The 21,968-nt window shown below is 39.8% G+C and overlaps 2 protein-coding genes across 4 annotated transcripts; one reads left to right on the forward strand and one right to left on the reverse strand.

Moving 5' to 3' along the window:
- Window positions 1–193: 193 nt before the first annotated feature.
- On the reverse strand, window positions 194–8,943 carry st6galnac4 (ST6 (alpha-N-acetyl-neuraminyl-2,3-beta-galactosyl-1,3)-N-acetylgalactosaminide alpha-2,6-sialyltransferase 4). Of its 3 annotated transcripts, XM_080046808.1 has the most exons (6): window positions 8,921–8,943; window positions 8,609–8,821; window positions 7,394–7,543; window positions 5,508–5,920; window positions 4,684–4,791; window positions 194–1,813 (listed from the first exon to the last, which is right to left on the reverse strand). In XM_080046808.1, the coding sequence occupies exons 2-6, from the start codon at window positions 8,618–8,620 to the stop codon at window positions 1,627–1,629; spliced, it is 870 nt and encodes a 289-aa protein (XP_079902934.1). In that variant the 5' UTR covers window positions 8,621–8,821; window positions 8,921–8,943; the 3' UTR covers window positions 194–1,626. The 3 variants fall into 3 exon arrangements, with proteins under 3 accessions (XP_079902934.1, XP_079902935.1, XP_079902933.1); XM_080046809.1 differs by having other exon boundaries at window positions 5,508–5,917; window positions 8,609–8,941; XM_080046807.1 differs by having other exon boundaries at window positions 8,609–8,941.
- A 1,429-nt stretch (window positions 8,944–10,372) lies between these two features.
- Window positions 10,373–21,122, forward strand: miga2 (mitoguardin 2). Its single transcript, XM_080047089.1, has 16 exons — window positions 10,373–10,430; window positions 11,588–11,863; window positions 11,966–12,176; window positions 12,629–12,744; window positions 12,854–12,974; window positions 13,627–13,757; window positions 13,969–14,086; window positions 14,293–14,399; window positions 14,782–14,894; window positions 15,224–15,296; window positions 15,539–15,625; window positions 15,775–15,873; window positions 16,614–16,748; window positions 16,844–16,897; window positions 17,015–17,131; window positions 17,568–21,122. Exons 2-16 carry the CDS (start codon window positions 11,768–11,770, stop codon window positions 17,769–17,771), a joined length of 1,782 nt encoding a protein of 593 aa, XP_079903215.1. The 5' UTR covers window positions 10,373–10,430; window positions 11,588–11,767; the 3' UTR covers window positions 17,772–21,122.
- Window positions 21,123–21,968: the final 846 nt, after the last annotated feature.

Below are 21,968 nucleotides of genomic sequence, written 5' to 3' on the forward strand. Positions count from 1 at the left end.
AACATAATGTAAACAGTAAGTGTAGGCTTAAAAGTAGCTTGTGAGACGCGTAGGAGCACTTTCTCATAACCAAACATGTGGAGACAATTTGTCTGTAGTCAAACTCACACACAAGCAGACTTTTTTCGACAGCAGATTTATTCATGATGAGACTGATCTGCTGTGACCAGTGATCAAAGTTAACATTCAGGTTTTGACATTTAATTTACGCAGTTCACTACTAGGCCTACTTATACCAAAACATCTTTAATAATACATCTTAATTCAAGCAATTTGTGTCTGAAATGTACAGTAAAATACTCTGACACACTAGTTTGCTCAGTAGTGCAAATACTATAACAGTCTTTGGAATTCAGTCACCAAAAATGTGAACTGCAACTCAAAAAAAGGCAGCACTAGGGTTTTCATTTTACACAGGCAACAACATATGCAAGGCTAAACGATTTTAAAGAAAGAGAAGTACATTATTTAGTGTGTATGGTATCGGGCCTGTTATATTTAAAGACAAGGGTCCTATTCTTAGCCGTCCATCACAACTTTCTGCAGATATCTAGACGGTGGGGGACATTTGCAAATGTCTCATCCATCCGCCTTCTAAGAAATGCAGGCTCTTTTTGTTTTCTTATCGTATCAAATACTGAATGTGTTAATTGATCTCTCTGAATTTGCATTTTAATACTGTCTGCTCTGTGGCCGGTACATAACCGAATAAATACCACATACATCATTATCAGAAACTATATAAAGAATTAATAAAATAAGTGTGCTTTATTATTATTTGTTGTAGGTCTGGAGTATGAGCACGGATCATTGGCTGTAGACTTGAGGCCCAACAGTATAAATGATGATCAAATAAAATGTGCCACAAACAATTCTATTAATATAGCAGTTTGTCCACGCGTGCTGGTTATTCAGCAACTTTTCTTTGGTAATCCATTCGTCTTTTTTTTAAAATCATTCTTTGTGCAAAAATGCCCCAAATATTCTGGTTACAGCTTCTCATATGTAATGGCTTGCTGTTTTATTAAGTCTAGTATGATTACACATTTTAGTATAGGTCCAAACAACAAAAACAAAAACAATTATCTAAATACGTTCACTTGGAAACTGTGATTCACATTTTTTTCCTAGCAATTTCTAGACAAATGTTTTGAAATAAATGCAAGAATAATCTCTGTAAAATAATAATTTCAAGTTGCAGCCTTAACCAATGTAATTCATTTTTTTAAGGACAAAAGTGCGTTGTGTGTAGCCGCAGCCCAGACTACCACATAAACTATAACATGGTGCAAAATAAAACCGAAAGTCAAGGCACACTTATAAAGAAACCAAAATGGCTGGCTATACATAATGGGTGTATTCAGTAACACTGAGGCTAGTGCTTGACCACCTTTTACCCGATAAATGCTGGTATGTCTATAAAAATGTTTTAATACAAAATGTGTTTTTAATATCTATGGTGGCAGATAATTGTATACACTATGAGCTGGTGTGAAATGAGGCTATTTTCTACCCTGAGAAAACTGAGAATAACAGTCAGAGCTAGTAACATGATCAAACCCCCGGCAACATTTAAATCGTCAGCAAAGTGAATCCCACTGTATGTTCAATGGAACATCTCCTTCTTCAGAGGCTCCAGGAGGGGTGTTTGAACTCCATCTTGTGCCGTGTTGCCCACTTGGCATAGATGGCCTTCTCTGTGATGAAGCGATGGCCGCCACGCTGCGTGTGCTCGTGGACCCTGTACATCCTGCACTCGTCAACGTGGTTCTTCTCATAGTAGTGGTACGAAACCACGCTGTGATTAGCTCGGCTGTCGGGCAGAGTAAAGAGCAAGAGGAGAGTAGAGGTGACTTAACATACTATGGGCCGGTTTCACAGACAGGGCCTAGATTAAGCCAGGACTAGGCCTCAATGTGGACTAGTTAAACTGGGACGTTTAAGTCACTTTCATGGATATGGCTTAAGTTTGGCTTAGTTAGTCTGAGACTATGAAGTCCAGGGGCCTATCCGAAAACTTTTTTTTGCATAGGAAATTTCCTTTCCTATCGAGATGAACCGGAAGTACTCGGCGGATAGGTGATCCGAATTCTCCAAATGCTTAGGAAAGGCATAGGAAAGGAGCCTCGATTCATCCTTTAACCCTCCTTTAGCATAGGTTACTCCTGACCAACCTATGCTAAAGGAAAGGAGATAGTGGTATCTAGGGTTGCAAAATTCCGGGAATTTTCAAAGTTGGAAACTTTCCAAGGGAATTAACGGGAATTAACGGGAATTTTGGGAATTAATGGGAATTAACGGGAATAAACCAAAAATTTAACAAATTTAAGGTTTGACCTTAACAGTGATTTTAAATATAGTCGGGGGAAATGTATATTTAGCATATTCTTGACTAAATAAACCAGCTTTCATGCTTTCACACTTGAGAATATGTGCTTTTCCTCAATCACATGCACACAGCACACTGCTTACTGCAGGGGTATTGAGGCCACGCCCCCTACATGCACTGTGCATTCCTCCATCACATGCACAGATGATTTCTAGAACCCTGGAGCATTGAGGCTACATTAAGCCCAGAGCACAAAACTTTTGAAGATACACATTTGAACATTTGAACTACATTTAAGTTTGAATATGATAGTCCATTAAATTTCCCCCAATTTCAAGTCAATTCCCAAAAATCGAATATTCCCAAAATTCCTGAGCGAAAGTTCCCATGGAAAGTTTCCGGAAAGTTTCCGGTAATTTACCGGAAACTTTCCACCCCTTTGCAACCCTAGTGGTATCCCATAATCCTTTACGGCGGCAAGATTTAAAGCAACAGGCCACCGCCGGAGTTTACCGACTCTACACGAATACGAACGAGAGGTAAAACAGAAGAGAGGAGAGGAGAAGAGAGGAAGATTTAACTCGGCTAAAACAAAATACCCCCCCCCCCCCACACACACACACACACACACACAGGCTAAAGATAATAAAGAACTCATAAAAGACCAACATCATAATAGTTATTTTCGTAGCACATAATTTACACCATAAGAAAATAAAATACCAACTTCACATTTAATGAAGTTACTGGGGGCAGTTAATTTCAACATCAACACAAGTGTAGCCTCTTTTTATTCCACATGTGAATTGGGATATATGGGAGTGATTCTCACTCTGTTGGCGACAACCTGATTAAAATCAATATGAAAAGAACGCATGGATCAAACGAGCGCTTGTTGTGGTCCATTTTCGGAGAATAGTGTAGTTTCACGCTAGTGACTCACGTCAGCAATACTCGCCGTCGCGCAATGACGTCGGTTAGGAAAAGTGGAGTCGAATTCATTTGAAACAGCGCTGTCCTTTCCTATGTTCGATAGGAAGCACCTTTCATCTCTCCTTAACCCCGATGACGTTTAGGGGTTAAGGTATAGGAAAGGAGGCTTATAGGTTAGGAGATTGGACTTTTCGGATAGGCCCCTGGAGTAAGGTAAGTAAGCCTGATTGTTAACACCTGGCCATGAGCACATGCTGCTGGTCCAACGCTGATCATAAAAACCCGGAGTGGAGCAGAAACACCATTGCTTGTGAGAAAAAACAATGGCAGAGGCTAAAAAAATCCCATCAATAAACTTTAATGAATTTGAAAAAAATCTCTTAAAATAAATAGTTTGAAACCATCCGGTTATTGAATCTAAAAGCCATACTGCTGGGACTGAGCAAATTTTTCATTTTTTTTTTTTCATTTAACTTTTATTTATCTTCAGGTTATCTTCATTATCGGTATTTCACAACTTTCTCATTTATAATTTTGACATTATATTTAATGATATCTGCACTGATAGACTCTGTGGAAGAACCCGAATCTCGCTTTAAAGAAGAGCTTGCCACAACCTTTCAACAAAGGACAAAAAAGATGACGTTGCATGAAAGTTAGCCTGAGAAAATGCAATATCTGAAGGAAGTATGACATGAAAATGAAAATTCTACATGTGGAATTGGACATGAAGTTGGAAGAGAGAGCTATGATTCAAACAAGATACAGTACTGAGACAATTGTGATTACTAATCACACTGAAGATATAAGGAGAAAATAAAAGGTGTTCATGTTGTGTTTTGTCATTTTGTTATTCATGTGTGTCAGTATTTTAAATCACAACAACCACATTTGAAAACAGAATTGTTTTAGACACTCATTTTATTATGCTGAATACATCTTCAATTTAAATGCATCCATCTAATAAGCTCAAGCAAAGTTGTTATATTCAGTGCATTTTCCATATTGAAAGCGGTCTCGAAATGTAAGTTCATCAAATAAATGTTTTGGATAAGACCTATCCACAAGAACTCTTCTGGCTGGCCTCTGCAGTGGGAGTTGGTCTTCATTTAGATATTCCAAATAGTCCATGCTCTCTCACAAACACCACTAAACTGAAGTTAAACCTGCCTCTTTGGAGGATTAATTTAAACTCAAATGTAGACCTAGAGTAGCTCTAGTCGTCCGTCTTGCAATTGGCTTTGTTTGATCCAGAATAGCTTTAATCTAGGACTATTTTAAACTGAGTCTGTGCAAGTAGCTTTGAATTAATCCAGCTCAAACAGGTATTTGAGTGCCTTGTCTGTGAAACCGGCCCTTTGTCACTATGTAAGAAGAAATAATTTATCACAAAGTGTGGGTGGTTGTGTAGAGGGTCTCACCTGCAGTAGTTATCTTCGATCATTCCGTAAACATGGATGTTGTCACACATTTCTATAGCCAGGATCATGGTGAAGAATCCCGTGCTGAGATACGCCCCTGTCTTCATTCTGAGAGAGAGAGAGAGAGAGAGACACCAAGCGTATGTCATAAAAAAAAGGTATTAAATATTCGTTCATGACCATAATTATTAAAATAAACTAAAACTGGGACCATTCAATTCTATTAAACTAAATTTAATGCAAGGGGTCTTTATTGGAAAATAAAACAAGAGCATATTAATAATTAATAATGTTACCAGCAAATAAATTATGCATTATTATTGATACAGTATACAAATTGATTTAATGTTGCTCCACAGTTAACAGAAGCAACATTTAAGTGATGTAGACATTAATACATCAATAATTACCATCCAGTAATAAAATATTTATGATTCTGAAATGGACCTTTTGACATAATGAGACACTTTTTTTGTGATACTCTAAGTGCATTTTTATGCTTATGCGTGCAGAACTTTTACTTCAAGATTTGAATACTTCTACCACCACTGCTGCTAAATACATACTGTGGTTTGTAACTAACTATTTGCGTGTGGGCGTGTTTTGTGTCATGGCTTTCATTTATATTTTTAATGCACCCATGTAAGTATCATATTTGGGAGGGAGCTCAGTGACAATTTTGTAATTGACATACAAAAAAAAAAAAGTGTTATTTGAGGTTTCATGCATCTAGTTATTATTTATTAATGTAACAGATAAATGGTCCAACAGAGTTAGTAGTTACTTGTATGTTTACTTTCTTGTCAACCTCTCCTATATTGTACCTGTTTTTTCCTGTTTCATTCTGGAACACACTATCGCAGTACTGAATCTTCTCTCTGGTCACGGCGTAGATTCGTACGTCCGGATACTTCTTTGCTATTTTCAGGAGAATGTTGAACACGCGTCCCTGCCCGTCTTGCCTCATATTCCTGTCCGGGCCCCAGAACACGTATGTGGTGTTTGCAGACTGCTGGAAGTAGTAGTGCTCGTTTTTCACCAGCAGGGGGACGCTGGTGTGAGACACCACACGTACACTGGTGCGGCCCCCTACGTCTCTCTCAAAGCCCTGGGTGGGGGCGTTGTTCATGCGGATCACACAACCAATCTTGTCTATCTCTTCTCCCACACCGGCTCCCAGCATCTGACCCGAGCTGGAGACCAAGGCACACTGGCTGCAGCGCTTGTCCAGGAACTGCTGAGAGAGAGAGAAAAGAGAGGGCAGGATAAGAAAAGGCTGTAATATGTTTCGCCTTGTGCACATACAGGAAATGTATTGTTTAATCCAGTGGTATGCAAAGAAAGATGTGTAGGGGGAAACTTGTGGACCTATAAAGAAAATAAACTGCATTTTCCCCTTTTGTTCTGTGTGCCCAATTTTGATTCCTCATTCAAACCAGTATATTTAACCTGTCGTGAGGTCGTACCAGGCGCAATTGAGCGGTTTAGGTTCCCCTATGATGTGACCTCAGGGCAAAAATTAAGCATTTGTTTGAACCCCTACTTTTTTCCATATGAAGGGGGCCCTGATGGGACATTTCCATGCTATGTTTTTTGCGCAAAGCAAAAGGTCACATTGAGATTTTTAATTGCTTGAATTTTTCTCATCTGCTTGTCTGCACTCTTGTAGGCATTGTATCACTTCATAATCAGAATTGCACTATCCCACACAGGGCCGCCCATAAGGGGTAGAAAGTGGGAAAGCTTTCTAGGGCCCAGCCACCAGGGGGGACCCAGAGAAAAAAAAAAAAAAATCCCTTTTTTTCTTTTTTTTTTGCAGATGACCTAACTTAGCCAACCTTTATTATGAACGCTATATTCGCAAGATAACTTTCTATAATGAAAGAAAACATTTTATTCATTGTTGCTTGGGTAAAATATATCACATTCTATATTGAAAAACTAAAAATATCATTGGTCGTTTTTCAACCAAAACAAGTGTTAGCTATGTATTGATGATGAGCAAGCTAACCTAGCAAGTTCAGTGATGCCAGGACCTGGACATAAATCAGGGTACCAGAAAGGAAAGGAAAAAAAAGACGGAACTTTCAAGGGCTTTAGACCCCCAGAAAATTCCTTAATATCAGTATTTCTGCCAGCAGAAGTTTTGAGGTGTCTATGTGAGGGTGTTCTTCAAATTATTCTGTATATTTTATCTATTATTTTCTAAGAACATTAGAAAATTAAATATTTAGCCTTTAAACGAAGGTGGCAGATGGTTGTTATACTGCACTGCGCGCGCTCGCATCGTTGGTATCTTTGCCCAATATTATTTCCAGTAGCCCACCCTAATCTAACTGGCTAGAACCGGCCCTGTGTACAGATGTGTTATGTAGGAATAAGCGCATCATGCACTGATACAAGTTCCGTATGAGTAAAGGGGGCCCAATGACTGGACCTTTTCAGGGGCCCAGTCATTTGTCTGGGCAGGCCTGATCCCACAGACTACTATTCAACCACGACTGATACATTATATCTATCTATCTATCTATCTATCTATCTATCTATCTATCTATCTATCTATCTATCTATCTATCTATCTATCTATCTAGGACTGATACATTCTTTCTTTCTTTCTTTCTTTCTTTCTTTCTTTCTTTCTTTCTTTCTTTCTTTCTTTCTTTCTTTCTTTCTTTCTCCCAACCCTCTGACAGCTGAAGGTGCTTCTCACCTGGTCCCTCCTGCCGGGCTTGATCCTCATGTAGCCTCTGAGTTCGGAGCTTAGCAGGGCAGCGGGCGTGGGATCGTCCCGTCTGATCACATACCCAAACCAAAACAACAGAGGCAGGCTCAGGCTGATCAGGCAGAGCCAGTGGTGAAGCTGCAGTGGGGCAAAGACACCCAGACATTGACCTTTATGGCGCTTTTCCATCGCACATGTAGCTCGACTCGAGTCAACTCAACTCAGTTCAACTTGGTTTGGTAGCAGCACGGGTCGTTTTCCACTGCAAATAGTTTAAAGGGGCTGAAAGCCAACTCCGGAGCAAAGTAGCAAAGCAGAAATTACGAGCAGTTGTTACACTATTAACTGAACCAACCGCCAAAAACACAGATGAAAAATGTTTAAGAAATACCCCCCTTGTATCTGTTTGCTAAAAGTAGTAGAAGAATATTGTGACGGGCCATTAAAAGGGAGGGTTGGTGTCCCGATGTGTAACTCTGCCACACAATCAGCTGTAGGGATGCGTCACGTACATCCCCTATGCACGTAAACACGGGCATGATAAAAGTTGACTGTTTAGTGCTTGTTTCAGGATACATGTTTTCAAATGCAAGCCGTGTCTCAGCCTGAATATTTTATTGAGGTAATCAGTTCAGTCCGAGGCTTATTGTATTCGCTCGCTATCATGTCTGTCCCAGCTGGCTATATAGGCTATAGCCTATAGCTGCTAGCTGCCCTACATGTCTCCTCTCGTATGTTTAAAGTAACTTCCCCAACAACCAACACAACTGGGTGAGCTTAGCGAATATGGAAAAAAATTCGGATCTGTGATGCAAATCAAATGAATGAGAGCCAGAGAAGGCTACACGCGGCTTAAATACATAAACAAGCCGGTAGTCTCTGGCCAATCAGAAGCGTCGGCAGACGGCCGGCCACTGATTGGCCAGAGACTACCGTCTGGCCAATCAGCGGCCGGCTGTCTGCCGACGTCACTTTTTAGCATCGGGTCCATGGCTTGGAGGCTTGGAACCTAGAGCGAGGCGTTAACAAAAAAAGCAGCCGCTGCAGGGACCATGTTTTCGCGGTGGAAACGCCAAATATGCGAGTTGAGTCAAGTCGAGTTGAGCTGATACCATGCAGTGGAAAAGCGCCATACATCCAGGCATTCAATAGACCAGTAGGCCTACACATTGCATTAAATAGCCGGCTCTTTATTCTACTTACCAGACATTTCATATCAAGGTGTTTGGGAAAGGCCAACGGGCACGAGTCATTTTCCCCAGCTTCTTACCGCGAGGCAGGAGCGGCGAGACAGACAAGCCCAGGCATGGACGAAGCACTATCAACAGGATTCATTTTAATGGCTGCCCCTCGGTCAACTCTGTTGATTGTTCCCACACCGTGGATCCGCTTCTTGACGGTGTAACTTTACTTTCACTGCATGATGAAAGATAATTCAACTGTACTAGTCTAATCAGCAGATTGTTTGAATGAATTATCTTCTAAAATATGCTCAGTTGCCTACTGTTATCTTACCGTGCCCGGTGTGTTGTTGATAGATTAGCTTTAATGATTTCTGTTACCACACTTTGTTCCGATTTTCAGAACAAGACTTCCGGGTCTGATTTTTTCCCCTCAACAAAAGTCTCACCTGAACCATCGAGTCTACGATCTGAACATGTTAACACAAAAATACTCAGGCAGGAAAAACAGGGTCGCTACAGATCTTTAAAAAAGGCATTGAATTAATTCATCTAAAAATATTAGGCCTATTAAAATGTCTTAATCAGTAGGAGTAGGATTTTATCAATCGGTTTTTTTTCTGATGTTGCAATTTAAAATCTCAAAATAATTTGTAGCATCTATTTATAAAAAACATTTACAAAGGCTTCTAACATGAATGATCAACAGATCAGCATGACATGATGATCCAATTAGGTCAGGGATGATGCAATATCTAAGTGAGACATTATTTTGGGCTTAATAGTTGTTTATTTTAGCTTAAACAATAAATAGGCTACCAAATGAAAAAAAAAACATATTTTCCATAATTCGAAGTAGCCTAGATCATCTTACTTTCTCACTGGATCAAATAAGTCGTGTTGTATTAAAAGTTCTCCCCAGCAAAAAGTAATTGATGTAGGCCCTAGTTTTTCTCTTTTTTTTTTTTTTTTTGTAAAATTGGTAGTGGCATTAGAACAATCTTAAAAAGTGAATCTAACTTTCCTTGAACTGTAGAAAGTCTGGACGAAAGAAAAATATACATATATTAAATTGTAAATTATAATAAAAAAACTAGTGTACAATTGGTTTTGAGAATAGATAAAGATCAATGCCTTCCCTCTCAGTCAATCTCTGTGCCTTTTCCTTTTGCGCTTTTATTCTGAAATGTAAAAGCGAAACCGGAAACAGAGCTTAACGCACCTGTGGCGCCTTCAAATGCCACTCGGAAACTTACCTTTCCACCATACGAGGTCGCAGATATTACTACAGACTACTCAAAAAAGCAAGGCATGCAGCAGAATTTAAATTAATGATGAAATAATTATATTTTTTTGCGATAGTTCAAAAAGGCTTTTACGAACAGGATGTTAATTAATTGTTAGAAAAAAATCATTGCTATAATTTAATTGTATGTCAATGAGCGAAAGAGCCTGGTTTAATTGAAAGGTTGTATGCATGTGCTAATTATTAGTTTATCAGATTACACCAAACACAACTCATTTGTATGTGTTTTATGTTATTTCAGTGACACAAAAATATTCGCCTAAGGAAACTTTTTTTTCTGATAGCTTTCAGTTTTTGCCCCACGCAGGAGTGACGCTTTTTGATCTACAAGCTGATTGGATGTTGAAATCTCTTGCCCGACTAACCTTCCATCCGATTGGTCGAGAAAAAAATCCTCCTTCCGTACTTGTCTTTCCATTGGCTAGAGCTAACGTCAGTTTTCCAAGGCCGAGAAAAAAAGCTAGTGTGCGGCTTTCACTGACTGTGGACTGTGACACAGGAATGTCCTTCCCTACCGCCGCCGCTTCGGATGCCCACGGTATGTACAGTACCTGTGTGTGTGAGGCGGATTATGTTATTAGTTGTCTGGCTGGTGAGATGTTCAAGGAGCCGCTGAAGCCTCCGAGGTGTCAGTTTAAAGCCCGGTGAATGAAAGTGTCAGGGTGATGCTGTGGTGTGGACTTGACAGATAAGGATGAGCTAGGCTAGGCTAACATTAGCATGCTTGCCTCTTGGTCGGTGCTGTTGCCTGCTCGCTAGTGTCATTGAAACATATTTCAGACACAACTCACACTTTCTAGGAACGTTATTTCACGTAAATACTTCAGATTAGATTCTTGTTGTCAGCTGCCTAGCTGGCTATTCAGTTTTCACCTTACAGCCAAGTGCCTTTCAGCTAACAGTCTCTCTTTTACCAATACTGACTGGAAACAGATTGTTTATGTTGCATATCAGTGAATGTTTTATCGTATTTGTCAGTTTTGCACCAAAGAGCCTGTTGGTTCCTACATGTCTTTCAAAAGTCTAAAAAGCATTGAATTAATTATTCTAAAAATGAGGCCTTATTTGGCATTAATATGCTTGAAATCAATCTGTCAAAAGTCTTAATAGGCATTGAATTCATTCATGTCATACAAGATCCAACATATCGTACAACAACCAGTATACAGCTTCCATTTCAAAAATTAGATTTAAAAATGCAATTAATTTAATTAATCTAAGAGTAAGGCCTTGATTCTTGTTAAAATGTCTTGAATCAATCTTTTGAAAGTCTTTAATTTCTTTCCAAGTGGCATTTAAATGTCTTAAATCTAACTTGCCTTAAGCTGTAGGCTCTCTGAAAGAGAAACAAACATGCTCATGTTGGAGCTACACCTGCTGTTAGTCACGTACAGTCAGTGTATTGTAGGCTACTCCACTGGCGTATACACACACCAGACAGTGTGGTATACTAGGTAAGTCCCTGGCAGGAAGTCAAACTGCTCTGTTGCCTAACGGACTATCTCAACTTGATCAGTCTTGGGTTCCTGCTCTGTCTGAGCCTCTCAAGTGTATTTTGGCCTGGAATCAACAGCCCTGTTTTAACTGATGCCATGATTGAACCATTGTTAAGGCCTGTGATATGCAATGCAGCTTTTAAGGAAGAAGCTGGTTACATTCAGATCATTTGCAAAAGGCATGTCTTATCTGTTGCAGGGTAATAAATCGACTGTCAAACAGACACCGGACCAGTGTGTAGTGGATGACGACAGGCGGTTCCTCGGTAAGCCCGGAGCTGGCTGATCTCAGACCAGAGAGGACACCTCGTTCAGGGTGAATGTGAGGGAGCTTCGGAGAGCGGTGGCCTGGAGGCATTTTTTTTGCCCGTTTTCTGAGATGTCACTCAGACAAACAGACGGGATGTCCATCGCCCAGGCTTTGGCCATGACTGTAGCAGAGATACCTGTGTTTCTCTACTCCACATTTGGGCAGGTAAACCACCTTTGCATGTGCAGTTAAGTTTTGCATCTCAAACAGCTTTTCCTGTGTGGCGTTTCAGTTAAGTGAAAATATGTTTGCCTCCCCTGCTTCCAGTCTGTATTTTCTCAGCTGAAGCTCACCCCGAGCTTGAAGAAGGTGCTGTTTGCCACGGCGCTGGGCAGCGTGGCCCTGGCTCTCACCGCACATCAGCTGAAGCGTCGCGGGAGGAAAAGGAAGCAGGTGACACAAGGGAAGGATGGACAGAAGACTGTGGGAATACCTGATGCGCTGCTGAAGACAGGGAGACCCTCGTCGTTAAAGAGAGGTGGGCATGGCTGTGCTATTTGTTTATGCACTTTTATTTGTGTCTTTTATGCTACTTGTTTTGGGTTTTCACACGCCAACAACCTGTCAGCTGTTATGGTCTGGAATAGTGCTTGTGTCATTTTATTTGTCCATGCTCAAGTGTTTTTGTTTTGTGATTACGTGTTGTATTTTTGTAGTTTTTTAATGTTTTCTTTCAAGCTATCAACCTGCCAGGGACTTATTAGCCTAAATGGCTAAATCTGACACATTTACATGAAAGACTCTGGTGCTCATGTTGATTTAATGTGCACTGTCCCTTTTTAAAAGAAAAAAAATAATCTAATGCTTGGAGGTTAATTTTTCTTTTAGAAAGTCTACTCTGGAGAGTTTGAAATTATAATGTTGCCTTGTATGAATGAACGGCTACAGAGAAATACACATACTAAAGAATGATTTCTTTCCTCCACACAGGTCAGTTTACTGGCCGACAGATGATGAGTCCCAGCACTCGCAGCAATGACACCATGAGTGGCATCTCTTCCCTGGCCCCCAGTAAACACTCAAGTTCCTCACACAGCCTGGCATCTGTTAGTATGACAATGTTACAGCAAATTTTATGTTATGTTTTTGCTTACCATGTCCTCTTATTCCACATTTTCCTCATGAGTCTGATATGTGCGTATGTTTCTGGTATAGATGCGCGTCCCAAGTTCTCCCAATCAGTCCGCCAACCCATCCACCCCCTGGGAAGCAGAGCCTGTGGCCGAAGAGTCGGGGGCAGTAGAAGATGCGAATGCAGAGAATCTCTATCTATTGGGTAGGTGTTTACGGTTACCTCTGGTTTTATTAACAATGTGACTAAAACAGTAGCACTTTTTTTTTACCTGCATTATAGTGTGATGTAGAGAGTGATAAGCTCTACTTTGCTTCTTAGGATTTGTTTAATACTTTTAAGTCAGAAAATACAGTGAAATAAAAAGCATCAGTTTTGGTGACTACTGTAAAAAACAAATGCCGCATTGGCAGAATGAGGAGGGAAAATATTCACACATGGATTTGGTTTGGCATTTAGTTTTGAATATTTGCATTTGTAGTATCATGGAAGTTTTTACCATGGTATGGTAGTCGTAACATAATCCAGCATTCCTCTCATTGTTGGAAAGCAGCATTAATCCTCTGCTGTAGACCAAGTGGAGAAATTCTAGGATATAATCAGGTGAACGTTGAACTCTTGGATTTAGCCTGCTGCGGTTTGGCATTTGGATTATTGTGCAACTATTTGAATTGTGAACATTGTCTTTTTGTCTGACCCCAATTTTGAAACTATAAAAACATTAAGTAATATTTCCAATAAAGTAAGAATTGTCCCAGTGCTGAAACCAGTTATAAAAATAACAAAAACCACACAGAACTCTTCGCTTCTGTGACACCTTTAGCTCAATGTTTTGATCGTCCTTTTTCCTTGCCAGGGATGGAGCTGTTTGAGGAAGCCCTCCAAAAGTGGGAACAGGCCTTGAATATTCGCCACCACCCGCACTCGACCTCGTCTAGCAACAACAGCCTAGCTCTGCAGGGCGCAGCGTGTGCAGACTTTTCACTGGTAACCGCCATGCAATCATTAACCTCTCAGGCTGCTAGAAACTCTTGAATGTGGTTGAATTAGTTTCCAATCCAAGCACAGTGTTGTTTTTAATGGTGCAGTTGTGATTTCACCTACTATACTTGCAAAGTTGTTGTGTTTATGTTTTTATTAATTCCTATTAAATTAACATTGGACCTGATTTATGTTTTTTTCCTCTTCTTCGTTATAGGTTGAATCCCGTAACAAAGGGTTTGCTGACAAGTTGGAGACACTGTTGCACAGGGCGTACCACCTACAAGAGGATTTTGGCAGCAGCATCCCACCAGACAGCGTGCTGGCAGACTTTGGTATGAATCATGTTGTTTTTCTTAAATAATAGAAAAGAAAGTTAGAAATGTTGTTCATCAAGGAGAACCCATTTGGATCACAGGCTCACGTTTGAAACTTTCTTACTACTGCTAGACTATTCAGTATTAGTAGAATTCCTGTGGGGACACACATTGTGAATATTTCATAAGAACATCCCTGTTTTGATGTGTTGTTACTTTGGCAGAGAGTGAAGGAACTCTTATCTTGCCTCAAGTGGAGAGTTACCACCGACTGCAAGATGAAGACGCCAACACTGTCACCTCAGACGACTCCTTCTTCTCTGCTGCAGAGGTCTGTTCCTCTACTTCTTCTGCTCTCAAACTAGACACATTATGGCAATCGATGATTTAGTATCATAATATTTGTATCAAAATCACGTTGCCAACATGTTGCAGATGCATTCACGTCTGCTACTTTAAACAGACATGGACTATACTGGACTGAGGTGTGCGTGTGTGCGTGCGTGTGTGTGTGTGTGTGTGTGTGTGTGTGTGTGTGTGTGTGTGTGTGTGTGTGTGTGTGTGTGTGTGTGTGTGTGTGTGTGTGTGTGTGTGTGTGTGTGTGTGTGTGTGTGTGTGTGTGTGTGTGTGTGTGTGTGTGTGTGTGTGTGTGTGTGTGTGTGTGTGTGTGTGTGTGTGTGTGTGTGTGTGTGTGTGTGTTTTGTTCTGTGCAGCTGTTTGATGCCTTGTCTCTAGACGAGGTCTACCCAACACTTAAGCCGGCAGCTCTCTATGACGAAGCCCTGTGTCTGGTCCGGGAGAGCAAAGTGGCCTATAGGTCTGTGAGGTAAGTGTCAAAGTATGTGGTCATAAATACTTAAAGCTGCACTAATCATTATTTCTAATATGTAAGGGTCGATTCAATGACATGAGTACAATAATTGGCTTTCACCATCACTGTATCACCTTTTTATTTGATTTTTAATACATCAGTTATCTTTTTTTATAGCTTGTTCGGCTTCTCCCAAGCTGCCACCCCCCCCCGCCCCCAAAAATGTTTTATACTTTATATGTCCAGTGGTTAACATAAGAATACGGTCTGATTGAGCTTCACATACCTATTCTCTCTCTCTCTCTCTCTCTCTCTCCCCCTCCCCCTCCCCCTACCCCTACCAGGACTGAATTACTTGAATGTTTCGGTGACCAAGACTTCCTCGCCAAGCTTCACTGTGTGAGACAAGCATTCCAGGTCTGTTTTGTCTCAAACTCGCATGACTTGAACCATATTACATTTGATTGGATGATGGCCAATTATTTAGTTTGCTTGCTTTTCTTTCACACCATTTGTTAGTGTTTATAAAGCAATCATTTGGAGCACTGCGACTTAACACTTTGTTGCCAAGACTTGGAAATAAGTCAGAACATAGAAATGGACCAAAATATTATAAAAATAAGCCAATTATTCTTTTCTCTTCTTTTTTCCTTTTCCAGGTCCTGTTGTTGGATGAAACTCACCGCACATTTTTCATGGAGACCGGGAAGCAAATGATTACGGGGTTAATGGTGAAGGCGAACAAGGTAAACCAACACTCATTTATATCCTCACTTTTTAACTTGGTCCTTTTTTGGATTAAAACAGCACAAGCTTCTTCTCCTGTTGGACATATTTACCCTGCTGCGCGCTGTAGCTAATCAGTTCCTGCCTTGTGGTTATTGGTTTATCGCAGAGTCCCAAAGGTTTCCTGGAGAGCTATGAGGACATGCTGCTTTACACTCAGAGGGAGGAAACATGGTCCGTCACTAAGATGGAGCTGGAGGGCAGAGGGGTGAGGAATATGAACAAATCTTCCTCTCTTCTTTTTGGTCAGCCTTTTAATTTAACCACATGTAGGTTAGACCCTGTGTGTGCTGTTGTGAATGTGTTCAGGCTGTTATACGTTTTTAACGTTTGACACAACTTGAAATGGGCATCAGTCTACAATGAACCTGATATCCTGTTATGTGACTAACCCAAATTAAACTTTAACTATGTCCAACAGTCAGGTGTGTGTGTGTGTGTGTGTGTGTGTGTGTGTGTGTGTGTGTGTGTGTGTGTGTGTGTGTGTGTGTGTGTGTGTGTGTGTGTGTGTGTGTGTGTGTGTGTGTGTGTGTGTGTGTGTGTGTGTGTGTGTGTGTGTGTGTGTGTGTGTGTGTGAGAAAGTGAGAAGCTTCCTTTCATGGGGTCATGCTCTGGTTGGTTGTATGACTTGCAAACAATCCTTGTTTGTATAAATAATACATTTGGTGTGATGCACATCCGATCTCCTGAAAGATCTGTAATACAGATCATTTTCAGTTTAATCATTATCTACTTAGTAATTTCATTCGTAATTAATTGTAATTTTGATGTTTAAAAAAACCAAACATTGTTACATACAGTAGTGCTTCTACTTTGTACCTAATAGGGAATCTTTTCAAATGTATGGCATTTATATGTTATTACTGGTGAAAATTGTATTTCTGTTTAAAAAGTAAAGTCACTCTTAATTAATCAGGTTCTGGGTTCTCCTGTCATGATCTTTTGTAGGTGGTTTGTATGAACTTCTTTGACGTCGTGTTGGACTTCATCTTGATGGACGCGTTTGAAGACCTGGAGAGCCCGCCCTCCTCTGTGGTGGCTGTGCTGAGGAACCGCTGGCTCTCCGACAGCTTTAAGGAGACGGTGAGCTTTCTACACGCGCACTCACACCTGAGTTATGCCTCCGACAGGTTCTCTCACAAGTAACTCTAATAACTGAATTGCATTTTTTCTGTTAGGCTTTGGCGACAGCTTGTTGGTCGGTCCTTAAAGCGAAAAGGCGTCTCCTGATGGTTAGTCTCAGTCAATTTGAAAACACAGTGCCTTTCATTTCATCTTTGTTTTAACCCTAAGTATCATTATATGTCTTTGATTATCTTACTAACTCATTCTCTTCATATTGTCTGTAGGTTCCCGATGGTTTTATCTCCCACTTCTATGCCATATCAGAACACGTGAGCCCAGTTTTAGCTTTTGGGTTTTTGGGACCCAGGCAGCACCTAAGTGAAGTGTGCACCATCTTCAAGGTGAGAGCTTACACAGTTAAGAGGCTCGTCATCATTTTGGAAAGCAAGTGACTGTTTGTGGTGTCATTTAAAGTGGCATTACAACAATTATACATGAGGGGGGACTGTGCAGTCTGCGAAACAGTGATGAGAAATCTTCTGTGGCTTGTGGAGAAGAAGGAAATGTCATCAAGATTATGTCACCTTGCTCGAGACCTCAAATTTTGTAATCGCTGTTATGGGTCTAGCTCTAAAAATGCTGGATCGTACATTTCCCACAATGCAACTCGCTAGAATCTTTTGTTAGACCAGATTCGGTAACAGAGGCTTTTTGCTTTATATTTGTACTCTTAAGTCAAGCTGATGTTTTTTCAGCTCACCAAGGGCGACAAACGTCATTGAACATATACAAAAATGTAGTTTCTGTCATTCATTTCTCTCCTATTTTCATCCGCAGCAACAAATCGTGCAGTACCTTAAGGATATGTTTGATCACGACAAGGTCCGCTTCACCTCCGCCCAGTGTTTGGCAGAGGACATCCTGAACCTCTCCCACCGCCGGAGTGAGATTTTACTGGGTTACCTGGGAATAAACAGCCCTGTGGAGCTGAACGGTGCCCTGCCCAGAGACACAGAGTGCACTCAGGGGCCCCAAATTTAGACAACTAGCAGTCATGGAGGGGTTTTTACCTTGGGTTCCTACGGGGGCCGACTTCAGCGGGCGGACCAGTAGAGAAATGCAACGTACTCAACGGTTATTCTGTTTCTCCATCAAGACTGGATCCAAGCGTGCTCCTGTCTGTGACACACTTAGAACCAACATTATTGGTTCATTTCATCTGTGTTTTCATCCAACACAACCACTGTAAGAGGATGTATTTCTTCCACCAGATCGACAGTGTCACCGGTCCTTGTACCAATGAGGCAGAGCCAATTGGATCATCTTGATTCCACCTCTCCCTTGTTTAATCAGCTGCTGTGTTGTGTATGAAGACAAATGCCTACTGTAGTCATGTAATCTCAGACGTGTGAGGACTTGTCTATTGCATTGTTGGGTGACATGGAAACTTCTTAGAAACAGACAGACACCTGACAGAATAGCTCAAAGACTGGGCCTTTCACGTCGTCATTGCTATACACAGATGGAGTCTCTGGGGGAGATTGGGCTGTTGCATTGTAAAACCTTCCATTCATCTGGCTGGTGGGATATATCATAGTCTGTATTTATGCGTGAGAGAAAAAAAAACAGTGTGAGAGTGGATATTGTGCATTTTGTACATTTTACATTAAAGGGGGGAAAGACATGTTTTAAAAAAAAACTTGATAATTCCTGATGAAGGATGTAATGGATTTGTCTCTTCACTGACTGTTCTTCAATCCTCTAATATCTGAAGAAGCATCTATTCCCATTAGGTTTTATCGAGCAGGCTATCATGCCACATAACCAACCCACTGTTTACTGTAGGGCATTAGTGCACTATATTTTGACTCCAGGCCAGTTTTTCAGAGTTTCTTTGCAGAGAGAGAGAGAGAGATAGAGATAGAGAGAGCAACAAAGTGGACATAGGAGTGATCAAGCTACAGTACGATATAAAAACGATTACATTTTCCTTTCCAATCACAGTAACAGCTCGAATTGTATCCTGTAATGAAGAAGAAATTTCACACAACAAATGACACAGTACCAAGTGTCTGAATCCCAACACACAGACAGTTATTTGCCAGTTTTGAAGGTGTAACAGAAAAAAACAATCCCCATAAAACCTCAGTGTCGTCGAGGAGGAAGAAAGTAACATTTAAACTTGAAATCAATAATTAGAAATAGAATCAGTTTCTTATTTATTAACGAGCTCTATTTTTTTTTCCCAATCATTAATGTATTTAATAATTGGGCATGACACTTGAATTGCTTCCAAAAAATGAGCCTAAAACTTGCTTAGCTTTACTTCCCAGAAAAAATATTATAAAAAATACTGACCGTTTTTTGGGGGGGAAAAGTATCCAAATACGAGTTATGTACAGTGACAAATCAGTGTTTTCAATGTAAAACAAACTTGGTACAAAGGTACTTCCTGAACGTGGTGGTCCTTGTAATCTGAAAGGTTCCATGCGCTCACTAGGTACGCTACACTTTTTTTTTTTCTTCATCCAAGGAGAACCACAGGTGTTAATGTATAACAGCAACAATGGCTCCATTATGGTATGACAGAGAGTCAGTCAGCATGCAAAATAAACTGATTTCAGCCAACTTTACTTTTTATTATATACACCTGTGCTTTTCCTGTTGTGACATGAGAAAAGAAAAACTAAAACACCTTCAGAGACGTGGTTAAAAACAGAAAGCACCATTGTGTTAAAATTCATTCGAAACCCCATACAAACATATTTTCCATCAATATTCATAATTGAATTTGATACAGGCTTTAAATGAAATGGTGCCATCCTTCAGTTATAGCAAGGATATAGATGCTTTGTGTCTGATTCCATGAAGAACTTCAAGGCATTGTACAGCCAGAGAGTACATAACACGTGCACTGAAGATATCCCCTGACTATCACTTTGTTTTCCCCAATACTGTAAAAAAAATATATATATATATTATATATATAATGTTGCAGCACAGAGACACTAATGGGGCGCTAAGATGCCAAGTAAAACTGAGTTTGTTCTTCTGCGATGCTAACATGGATAATAACTCCTCTACTGTAGAAGCAGATAAGTGTTATGCAGACTGTATTTTATTTTTAGGGGGAAAAAACAGTCAAATACTGAATTGTGTTAATCAAACATGATGAAAAAGTTATTCATTATAACGGCAGAAGAAGCACTAAATGTATGCTCATAGTTGCCTGCAAGTGCGTGAATGAAAAAAAAAATTATTATATTTTTGTCGAATAATTTTGGAATGGCATAGTTGTATTTTGATTTAAATAAGTTTATCACACAAATAAGCAGAGGTCAGCTCTTGGTGGTATAAATGTGCGTTTTTCATGGTCTCAATAACTTCGAACCCTGCTCGTGTTGCAGCATGCCTCTGAAATTTGGAGCTCAGAAATGTGTCTTTGGGCTCTCACATGGTTCAATGCAATAGGATTATTTCTGTTCCATCGGCCAGAAACTTCCCACTGTAAATGGAGCTTTTATGGAAAATAGTTTTAATTGTGCAGCTTTGTGTGTTTAAGCGTGTTTTGCACTTTATCGGTAAAGCAGAAAGATGCAGGAATGTCCAATAATCCTTTTCTGAATAATCATTTTGAGAGATTAACTGTACAAACATTTTGAATTATTTATTACATCATAAAACTGACATATTGATAAGAGAGAGAAATGTGATGTAGAGTAGAGAAATTATCTTTCCTAAAAAACTATACGATGGAAATGTTTTGTTTTTGGGTACCATCAAAGGTCTTGGTTTTAGTGTCCCGTCTTTTGAAATTCTCCAAAATAAGAAGAAAAATGTCTCCCATGTTTTAATAATGTTATAGTAGACTAGAGTATAAAGTATATTTGCAACATCATGCAGGCCAATGCACTAATGGAAAAAAATGTGAGGTGTTGTGTTCACATGCTGCTCTGCTTTTTCCAAGATGAATTCCTCCAAACAGCCTTTGCATGTTAACAGTGTAGATTGCCTGAACTGCATCGATCCCCCGCAACATTTAGACCCAGACTCAGCTCTAGTTGTTCGTTTTGAAAGAATTCCAATTAGAAATAATAACATAATAGGAAATGTTTAGGAACCTATAATTGTTTTTAAAGTCAAATCCAGTCATATATTGAATAGATTATAGAGTTTTTTAAGGATATCAGATGGCCAACATGTTGAAAGAATTAGTAGTTTTTTCTTTTGAAAGTCACTGCTGTACATTTCAAGTGTCCTATTCATGCCTTTTTGTCTTTTTCTATTGTTAAATGACAATGCCAGCACAAACTTTACATTGATTTTTTTGGATTCTCCATATTAAATGTTGTTTTTTTGTTATTAAACAATATGTTTATTACGCCTTTTCCCAATCAATGACGGCTCATTGTCTTTCATTCTCCACCAGGAATCAAACTTTCATAAAACACAAAATATTTGTGTTGCTGTGCTAGAGAGATAAAAAAAAAATTTTTTATAATTGATGAAAAGGGGGACTTTTAACAAAAACAACTACTCTTAGTGTTTCCAATAGTAAAAGCACAATTCATGAAGTAATTCCATTGTTGACAAAAGCCATGTTAAATCTGTTTCCATAAATCTGTCTTTGTAACACTGCAGGTGTTGTGTTCTTAACATTTAGTATGAATTTGATAGCTATTTGCCTTAGATAAAGTAAGTAGAGTCCGTTGGAGAGACACAGGCAGTGATTCAATGTAAGGCCAGTGGAGGGTGCAAGACACTTTTAATTGTAATTTTGGAACAAGTACAGAAACCTTTGTCTTCTAGTGCAATGCACACATTAGGTTTTCAAACTGAGTTGTATGGAAGAGATTTGAAGGCATTGAAACTATGGTTTGCGGTGACATTGAAATAAATGTTTTGAGAGTATAAAGGTCACACATCTCTGTACAATTCGTCAATGGGCTTACTCTATTATTTTGCTTCACAGTTGGAGGTACTCAGCCTCTTTATGGAGTATTTAATTTATGGAGAAATGAGAGTTAGTTTACCCTTGTTTACTTTGCATTTCCTGTTGTGCCGGTCTTTGATGACTGACTTTATGTGAGGTGGGAAAAGCAGTTGAGTCTGTCTGCTACATGTATGTTCTTAACTTATGTCTAAGAAACTTTCAGGATACTTCCTATGCACTTATTAATATTGTGTCACAGTTTCTAATTCAACTACCCATTCTTCATATTGCTACATGCACTTTTA

Source organism: Ammodytes marinus (assembly GCF_949987685.1).
Source record: "Ammodytes marinus genome assembly, chromosome: 18".
NCBI lineage: Eukaryota > Metazoa > Chordata > Actinopteri > Uranoscopiformes > Ammodytidae > Ammodytes > Ammodytes marinus.

Bases quoted from the DNA above. Each gene is read 5' to 3' on its own strand.
- miga2 (XM_080047089.1), top strand. From the start codon at position 11,768: ATGTCACTCAGACAAACAGACGGGATGTCCATCGCCCAGGCTTTGGCC. The intron at 15,297-15,538 runs GTCTGTTTTGTC...TTCCTTTTCCAG, and splicing joins GTGTGAGACAAGCATTCCAG to GTCCTGTTGTTGGATGAAAC. The intron at 15,874-16,613 runs GTGAGGAATATG...GATCTTTTGTAG, and splicing joins TGGAGCTGGAGGGCAGAGGG to GTGGTTTGTATGAACTTCTT.
- st6galnac4 (XM_080046808.1), bottom strand. The intron at 5,921-7,393 runs GTGAGAAGCACC...TCTCTCTCTCAG, and splicing joins AGCCCGGCAGGAGGGACCAG to CAGTTCCTGGACAAGCGCTG. The intron at 1,814-4,683 runs GTGAGACCCTCT...TCTGCCCGACAG, and splicing joins ATCGAAGATAACTACTGCAG to CCGAGCTAATCACAGCGTGG.